Source organism: Lepidothrix coronata, unplaced genomic scaffold (genome assembly GCF_001604755.1).
Source record: "Lepidothrix coronata isolate B3197 unplaced genomic scaffold, Lepidothrix_coronata-1.0 Scaffold23, whole genome shotgun sequence".
NCBI classification, from domain to species: Eukaryota; Metazoa; Chordata; class Aves; order Passeriformes; family Pipridae; genus Lepidothrix; species Lepidothrix coronata.
The window spans coordinates 7,344,520-7,353,537 of NW_016690203.1; the positions used below are offsets into that span (position 1 = coordinate 7,344,520).

The following is a 9,018-nucleotide window of genomic DNA, read 5'->3' on the forward strand; positions in this document are numbered from 1 at the left end:
TCCCTCTGACCCCCCCGGGACCGACCCTGACCACCCCCTCCCCGCGGGCCTACAGCGCCCCCTGCCGGCCGCCCGCCCCGTTTCCCCTCTCCCCTCTGATTGGCCACCCGCTCCCAGCCAATCAGCGCCGAGACTCCGACCCCGGGGGCCGATCTCAGACCGGCGCCGCAGCCAATCGCAACGCAGGGACAGCGGCCCCGCCTCCTGAGCCGGAAGGGAACGCCTCTCAGCCAATCAGCGAGCGGGCCTCGGGGCGATAGGCGGGCGCAGAAGGGGCGGTTCCGCCAATGGGCGCGGCGTGCGGCTCCGAGGGGGCGGGGCCGGCCCCGGGGGGCGGGGCCGCGGCTTCCAGAGAGTTCGGAGACGGCGGCGGAGCGGCGGCGGCGGTGAGTGGGGGGAGGGCGACCCTGAGACCCCCGATCCCCCCCGGGACCCCCCGATCCCACCCCCGGGGCCCCCACGGCGACCGCCCGGCCCCGCCCTGGCGGTGTCAGCAGCGGCCGCGGTGTCAGCGGCTCGCCGGGATCCCCGGGAGGGGGAATCCGGGGTGACCCCCCGTCCCCCCAAAGTGCGCATCGGGTGGGGGCCTGGCCCCCCCTCCTTCCTCGGTGTGGGGCGTGGGTGTCATCGTGATTGGGGAGTGGGATGTCACCGTGTCACCCCCCGACACCCCCCGCCGCACGACCCCCGCCGGGAGGGGCCGCCAGACCGGGGGGTCCCGCGTTGGACCCGGCGGGTCGGACCCAGCCCCGGGGGGTCCCACACCCAGCCCAGGGGGTCCCTTGTCCCGGCCCCGAGGGTCCCGGGGGACGGACCCAGCCCTGGGGGTCCCGACCTCGGCCACGGGAGGCGGGGGGAGACCCAACCCGGTGTCGGTGCCGTTTATTTACCCGTGAGCGGGTCACGGGCGCTTCCCCCGGGCCCCCCCCCCCCGTGTCGCAAGATAAACACGTCCCCGCCCCACGCGGGGCTTATCGGCGGTGGCACATGGGTCGGGATGGGGTGGACACACACGTACGCACACACGGGGCACCCCCGACACCGGCCTCGGGGTCCACAACTCCTAACGGGACCCCCGGCGGGGTCTGGCTGCCCCCGCGCCCGGGGAGGGGGATGTCTCCCCCTCCAGACACCCCCTGACTCCCCCCGACCCGCGGGATGCTGATGTGGGGAGGGGGAAACTGAGGCAGGGCCGTGCAGGGAGGGGAATGAGGATCAGAGTTTTTGGGGGAGTCCTCACGGTGGGAAGGGGCTTCGGGGCATCCCCCTGGGGTGGGGACCGGCCTTGGGGTCTGCCCCTCCTTACAGGACCCCCGTGCTGGGTCTGGCTGTCACCTGGCTGTCACTTGGCTCTCACTTGGCTGTCACCTGGCTGTCACTCCCTGCCCTATGGAATGCCTGGGGAGGGGGGGAAACTGAGACAGGGCCGTGCAGGGAGGAGAATGGGGCTCAAAGCATTGTGAGGGAGGGTGTCCTGGGCAGGGGCAGGGATCCTGCGTTGGGCAAGGGTCTTAGGCAGGGTCAGGGTGTCCCGGGCTGGGCAGAGGGTCCTGGGCAGGGTCAGGGTGTCCCAGGCTGGGCAGAGGGTCCTGGGCAGGGTCAGGGTGTCCCAGGCTGGGCAGGGCATCCCAGGCTGGGCAGGGGGTCCCGTGCTCATGGCTCTGTCCCATCCCAGCACGTGAAGGCAAGGAAGATGGTGAAGGAGACGGGCTACTATGACCTGCTGGGCGTGCGGCCGGGCGCCAGCCTGGACGAGATCAAGCGGGCGTACCGGCGCCTGGCACTGCGCTACCACCCCGACAAGAACCCCAGCGAGGGCGAGCGGGTACGTGCAGCCCCCCGGCGCCCCCCGGCCAGCCCCCCTCGGCCTCACCCGCCTCTCCCCCCCCCAGTTCAAGCAGATCTCCCAGGCCTATGAGGTGCTGTCGGACGCCCACAAACGGGCGCTGTACGACCGCGGCGGCGAGAGGGCCATGAAGGAGGGAGGCCTGGGCAGCCGCGGGGGCGGCGGCGGCTTCGGTTCCCCCATGGACATCTTCGACCTGTTCTTTGGAGGGGGAGTGAGGATGCGCAACCGGGCGGACAGGAGAGGTACGGGGACAAGGAGCTGCGGGGACAAGGACTGAGGAGGCTGGTGCACGGCGTGGTGCTGGCTCAGAGTGTGACAGACCCACTGGGACCCAGGGATGGGAGGGGACTGGTGCCCAGCACGGCACTGCCTTGGGAGATGAAGGTCCTGCCAGAACTCCTGGGTTGAGAGGGGCCTGGTACCCAATGTGGTGCTGGGTGGGGGATGAAGGACCTGATGGAACTCCAGGGTGGGAGGGGGTGCCCGGGTGGAGGATGAAGAACCTGGTGACACCCTGAGGTGGGAGGGGGCTGGTGCCCAGCATGGTGTTGGGTGGGGGATGAAGGACCTGACAGGACCCTGGGGTGGGAGGGGGCTGGCACCCAGGTACAGTGCGACAGTGGCTTGGGGGCTGACAGACCTGCTGGGACTCCCAGTTAGCACCCAGCACAGTGCTGGCTCAGGGTGTGACAGACCCCATGGGACCCTGGAGTGGGAGTCCCAGCACAGCACTGGGTGGGGGATGAAGAACCTGACAGGACCCTGGGGTGGGAGGGAACCGGTGCCCAGGCACAGCGTGACACTGGCTCGGGGGGTGACAGCCCTGCTGGGACCCCCAGTGTGGGAGAGGGCTGGCACTGAGCACAGCACTGGGTGAGGCAGGAAGCACCTGACAGGACCCTGGGGTGGGAGGGGGCTGGTGCTGCCTCAGGGGGCATGAGAACCCCGCAGGGATCCCTGGGCCGTCTCCCACCCCGCGGCACGCAGCCAGACGCAGCTCCTCATCACCCTCATTACTTTCTCCACCTGCCCCCTCTTCAAAGGGCCCTTCCCTGTCCCTGTCCTGGCTTTCCCCCGCCGTCCCCGAGGCTGGGGCTGAGTCACTGGCAGGGCCCCGGGGGCGGCAGCAGGACGCGGGGCGTGCGGGGCCGCCCCGGTGACTGTCCGGATGCCTCGGGCCTGGGTCACGGGGACAGGGCGACTCTCCGGGGCGCTTCTTGCTGAGGTGGCACGACTTAATAGAAGGGCAATTAGGAGGCCGAGGGAAGCGTCCTGGCAGCTCCGGCTGGAGCAGCTGCAGGGTGGCTGAGCACCCTGGGGTGGGAGCCGTGCCCGGCCCACGCTGGGGATCAGGCACTGCCCCAGGGCGGCCGGCAGGATCCGGGCTTGGAGACGCCCAGCCTTGAGTAAAGCTGTAAAGCTGTAAAGCTGTCAGCGTCCCTGTCACCATTCCTGAGGAAGGAGCGGGACTGGCTCTGGGAGGACCTGGGTGATGCTGAGTGGCCGTGGCATGGAGGGTGGCATGAGGCCGGTGCTGAGCTGGGTGCTGAGCCGGGCTCTCCCCTCCACTCAGGGAAGACAGTGGTGCACCAGCTCTCGGTGTCGCTGGAGGACCTGTACAACGGCTCCACGCGGAAACTCTCCCTGCAGAAGAACATCATCTGCCGCAAGTGCGGAGGTGAGTGAGGGGCTGCAGGGCCCCAGGACCCCCTGCCCCTCCAACTGACCCCTACCCCCCTCAACGAGGGGCTGGGGGCCACCCCAGCACCCCCCACCCCTCGGTCTGACCCCCTGCCCCCCTCGGCACAGGCTGTGGGGTCCGGGAGGGCGCCCAGAGGAGGTGCCCCAAGTGCCACGGCTCAGGGATGGAGGTTCGCATCCACCAGCTGGGGCCCAGCATGATCCAGCAGATCCAGACGGTGTGTTCCCAGTGCCAGGGCCAGGGCGAGTGGATCCGCCCGCGGGACTGCTGCCTCACCTGCAACGGCCGCAAGGTCGTGCGGGAGAAGAAGATCCTCAGTGTCCACCTGGATAAAGGTGAGACGGGGCCGTGCGGGGAGTGGGGTCACCCCAGAGCTGCCCCCATGCCTTGACCCGTCTCCATATTCCCCACAGGAATGAAGGACGGGCAGAAAATCACCTTCCACGAGGAGGGGGACCAGGTGCCCGGCTTGGAGCCCGGGGACATCATCATCGTCCTGGACCAGAAGGAACACCCCGTTTTCCGGCGCAGCGGCGACGACCTGATCGTCAGGAGGGAGATCAGCCTGGCAGACGCCCTGTGCGGGTGCCGGCAGGTGATCCGCACCCTGGACAACCGCACCCTGCTTGTCTCCTCCCCGCCAGGTGAGGGAGGGGGGCTCGGGAGAGCTGGAGGAGGCCAGGAGCTGCCAGTGCAGCAGGATGACCCTCACCTCTGCCACAGGTGATGTGATCCGGCCTGGGGACCTGAAGTGTATCCCCAACGAAGGGATGCCCGTCTACAGGAGCCCGTTTCAGAAGGGAAAGCTCATCCTGCAGTTCGAGGTGGGCTGGAAGCCGGGTGGGAGTTTGCATCTCCCAACCTCTGGGCTTTCCTGTGTTGCCACCCCACACCTCACATCCCCCTCTCCGTCCCCAGGTGAAGTTCCCCGAGCCGGGCTGGCTCCCCGCCGACCGCCTGCGCCAGCTCCAGGCCTTCTTCCCGCCGCAGGAGGAGGTGATGGCCACGGAGGACACGGAGGAGGTGGAGCTCAGCGACTACACAGCGCACGGCGGGCCCGGCCGGCGGCCCTACACCGGCGAGGCCTATCACGAGGACGACTTCGAGGACGGGATGCGCCAGCACGTCCAGTGCCAGACCTCATAGCGCGGGTGGGGCGGAGCCCCCCGGGCACAGCCGGGGCAGGGGAGGGGACTCACGGAGCCGCCACGTTCAGGGATGTACATAGGTCGCCTTTCCGACAGCACTTCACCTCCCTCGCCCCCCCGGGAGCCGGGCAGGAGCCCCCGACCCTGCCAGGGCGAGGCCCCCCTGCCCTGCCCTCCGTCAGCCCAGCGCTGGTGGAGCCGCCGCTGCCCACGGGCGGGGGATTGGGGGGTTGAGGCTGGATCCAGCTGCCAGCAGCCCCATGGATGGGGGGGTTGGGGCTGCAGGCACATCCCATGCTGGAAAAGGTCAGCCCTGGCCTGGGGAAGAGGAGGAGGGGGGGGTGCTTCTTGCCCTTTGCCTCAGAGTCCCCATCTGCTCCAGTGGGGCCAAGCTTATGCTGGAGCCGGTGTGGGGAGGAGGGGAACTGCCCAGCCCCCCCGAGCCCCCCCTCGGGGCCCCTGCCACTGCCCCATGGCCCCATCCAGTCCCCCACCGTGGAGGGGCTGCTGCCCAGGCCCCCCCTCGCCCCTTGCTTTGCCCGTTTCTTTTCTTGCTGGAGCCTGGCTCAGGCCCTGGGGCGCAGAGGGGGTGGCTCTTTTCTCTTTGCACAGGACAGGAGGGGGTGGTGGGGACTCGTCCCTTCCCTTTAATTTATTTTTGAAAGAATTTTAGAAGTTTTTCCTTTTTTTTTTTTTTTTGGGGGGGTGACTTTGTACTTGGCATTAAACGCGAATCCCAACTCGGCGTGTGGGGCAGAGTGTGGGGCTGTGTGTGGGGCAGTGTGGGGCAGCTGGAGCCCGGGGGTGGTGACTCTGCCCTGCTTTGATCTTGGGTGTGCCTCAGTTTCCCCATCCTTACACAACAGGGTGGTTCCCTGTCCTGCCCCACCCCCGGGGGCTGCTCCAGGCTCCTCCTGCCTCGGGGAGGGATCTGTCCCCCTTCCTGTCCTGCCCAGGCCCTCCCACCCACCCCCACCAACCCTGCACCTCTACCTTCTCCCCCCTCAAGCCCCCTTGTCCCCTGTCCCAAAACATTCCTGGTTCTTTGCATCCCCCCCAGCCCCTTATCCTGCCCTGTCACCACCCCCCAGAGCCCCTTCTTCCAGACCCCCATCCCCTTGTTATCCCTGCAGACCTTCTGCATCATCTCAGCATCCCTGGAGCCCCCACGATGGAGGCAACCCCCCCCAAATAGACTCAGCCCGTCCCCTTTTCAGCCCTGCACTCACCCCACGGCAGGTTCCAGCTGTGCCGTGGGGCAGAGCTGGGCTACAGAGCAGTTTTGGGGACCAGTCCCCCCCCAAAAAACTCCACTGGGGGCCAAGATGCACCCCACATCCCCCCCATCCTCCTCCCCGTGGAGCTGCCAAGACTCCCCATCACAGTGGAAGAGGGGCAAAGCCCCCCAGCCCCCTGCCCAGGGGAGCCGTGACCAGGATGGGCTGGGGGGGGGCTGGAGACCCCCCCACCGCTGGAGCCCAGGAAAGCTCCGGCGCCAGATGCAGCTGGAGGGGGAGAGCAGGAGGAGGAGGAGGAGGAGGAGGAGGAGGAGGAGGCGAGAACAATGCTGGCTGGCCGCCAGCCGAGGGGAGCGGGGCGGGGGGCTCCCGCACAGCCCCCAACCCCGGCGGGCGCAGGGAGGGGGTGAACCCGCGTAGGGGGTGATTGTCACCCCCCTCCTAGGGCTGGCTGTGTCCCCCCGCCCAGGGCTGACCATGCCTTGCTGAGCGGTGCCAGCGTCCTGAGCTGCCCCGAGCCGTGGGGACACCCCAGGGCATGAACTGAGACGGGGACACCCCCGAGGGCAGGGGACACCCCCGAGGGCAGGGTCACCTCCTGCCAGGCCGAGGGCAAGGCGCTGCTCCCTCCTGCCAGGGACAGAGCCCCCCGTGCCATGTGCCAGAGCCCACTCCAGCGTGTGGCCTGGTGGCGGCAGCACCCCAGCTCTGCCCGGCGTGGGCCCCCCAAAGTTCCCCCAAGTGACACTGATATCCCCCTCACCCACCCACAGACCCCCTCTCCGGGAGCGGGGGGGGCTGAGGGGCCAAGACCCCCCCAAGCCTGGCACATCCCTGTCCCCAGGTCATCAGTCAGAGTGGGTACCCGGGGCGGGGGGGCTGGCACACAGCTGGGACCCCTCGGCACCATCCAGGGTGGGCTCCAGCCTGGGCAGCAGCCAGCCCAGAGGATGTGGGAATTGTCGGGGGGTGACAGCGGCTTCGAGGGGGGCACAGCCTGGCTGGGGTCATTCTCCGTCCCTTTCCAGCGCCGTGGGGCTGAGGGGGGTGCGGGGCGTTGTTCCTCCAGCTGAGCCCTGCTCCTCCATCCCCCACCCCCCACATCGCGGCCCAGAGGAGGGGGGTGTCCCCCCCAAACCTGCCCGACAAGTCCTGTCCCCCTGCCCGGGCAGGGAGGGGCAGGAGCCAGCGCATCCCCCCCTTCGGGCGGAACGAAGCCCCCCCTTCGCTCCCTCTCGAAGGCTCCGGCACGGGGCGGAGGGGGGATGAAATGCTCTTCCCTCACACCCGGCCCAGCCTCTGCTTCCAGAGAACGCATGGAAAAATTCCGGGGTGAGGGGCCAGGGCCCCCCAGGGTCGGGCATTCATTCCCCGAGCACAGAGCGGGGAGGGGGCCGGGCCCCGCTTTGTCTCCGGAGATGAAAGGCGAGGGGCCAGCCCGGCCCCCTCCCCAGCCCGGGGGGGCAGCGGGGCCGCCCGGGGGCCAGCGGGGTCACAGGGGAGGATTAGTGCCGGATTAGAGGCGCCGGGGGCACCGACACCACCCACGCCGTGCCATGGGAGGGGAGGCACAGCCCCCAGAGCAGTTTTGGGGTCACTCGCGGCCCCTCCATCCCGGCCCCCAGCCCAGCCTCGCTCGGAGGAATTTGCTTTTGTTTCGGGAGCAGCCGCCGAACAGCCCCCCGAGCCTCGGCCGTGCTGCGGGGAGGGGGCACCTCCATCCACTGCACCCCCAGCACCCGGGGGCAGGATGGGACCCCCAGGCCGCTGTGTGGGGGAACGCGGGCAGCCAGACAAACCTCCCCATCCAGACGTGCCGCCCCAGCTCTCGGGGTCCCAGAGCCCCCCCATACTCCCCCCAGCCGGAGGCAAACCGGAGCCGTCCCCAGGGCAGCGGGGGAAAGCGGATATTCCTCCAACCGGGGAAAAGCCGTCGGAGCCGGCTGGTTTCCATTACCGGCTGCTCCTGCCCGGCCGTGGCTTTCCCGGGGTCTCCAGGGGGAGCAGCGGCCGGTTGGATGGAGATGGGGGGGGAGGCGAGTCCTGCGCCCACCCCCGGGAACAGCGCGGGGACAGTCGGGAGAGCCGGGACGCGGCCCTGGCAGCACTTTGGGAATGGCGGCAGGGGCGATGGGCGCCTGCCAAGTGTCCACCTGGAGATACCAGAGCCTTCCTCCCCCTCCTTCTCCTCCTCCTCCTCCTCCTCCTCCCCAGGGAAGGTGTAATTCCACCCTTCCCGCTGCTGGACGCGCTCCCGGGGGGAGCAGCATCACACCCCGGGCATGGGGGTGAAACCAACCCCGAGTCCTGGCACCCTCCCCTGCATTCACCCCTCAGGGCCTCCCATGACCCCAAAGGCTGAGTGGGACCCCGGTGCTGATGGGGGAAGTGGGGCAGTGCCCCCCACCTTCCCCACGGTGGTTCGGGGGCTGCCCTGGCTGAGGGGTCCTGGCCCACCCCGGGTGAGCCGGGCTGTGCTGGGCTTGGGGGGGGTTCTGCACCTCAAACCCTGGGCAGGGTCCCCCCTGCACCCCGACCCTCCCTGCACTGCCCCAGCTTAGCCCCGAGGACAGAGGCAGCCTGAGCCCCCCCATCCCGGGGTAATTAATGTCACCCCACACAGAGCAATTAGTGGGCAGCACCTAACGAGAGTCCCCGGGAAAGCCCTGGAGCCGCATCCCGGCGGGCAGCACCCACAGGTACCCTGGATCCTCCGGCCGAGCCGGGCTGGGGTCTCTCCTGCCTACCCCTCGTGCCAGTTGAGGCAGAGCCCAACACCCCATCCCCACACTGCCCCACAGTCACCCCACGGTCACCACCCGCTTCCCACGCCAGGATGTGCCAACCCGGCCACCGCCTTCGCCCCCGGCCCCTTGCGCAACGGTTGGGGAGCAGATCCGGGGTGTGGGACCCGGGATGTGGGATTCGGGGTGCAGGATCCAGGGGGTGGGACCCGGGATGTGGGATTCGGGGTGCAAGATCCAGGGGGTGGGACCCGGGAAGTGGGATTCGGGGTGCAGGATCCAGGGGGTGGGACCCGGGATGTGGGATTCGGGGTGCAGGATCCAGAGGGTGGGACCC

The 9,018-nt window shown here is 69.3% G+C and overlaps 1 protein-coding gene across 1 annotated transcript; it reads left to right on the forward strand.

Moving 5' to 3' along the window:
* Window positions 1-333: 333 nt before the first annotated feature.
* LOC108494296 (dnaJ homolog subfamily A member 1-like) lies at window positions 334-5,116 on the forward strand. The gene is made up of 8 exons (XM_017808654.1): window positions 334-386; window positions 1,676-1,825; window positions 1,893-2,091; window positions 3,423-3,527; window positions 3,659-3,886; window positions 3,965-4,195; window positions 4,275-4,375; window positions 4,470-5,116. Exons 2-8 carry the CDS (start codon window positions 1,694-1,696, stop codon window positions 4,695-4,697), a joined length of 1,224 nt encoding a protein of 407 aa, XP_017664143.1. The 5' UTR covers window positions 334-386; window positions 1,676-1,693; the 3' UTR covers window positions 4,698-5,116.
* The last annotated feature ends 3,902 nt before the right edge of the window (window positions 5,117-9,018 follow it).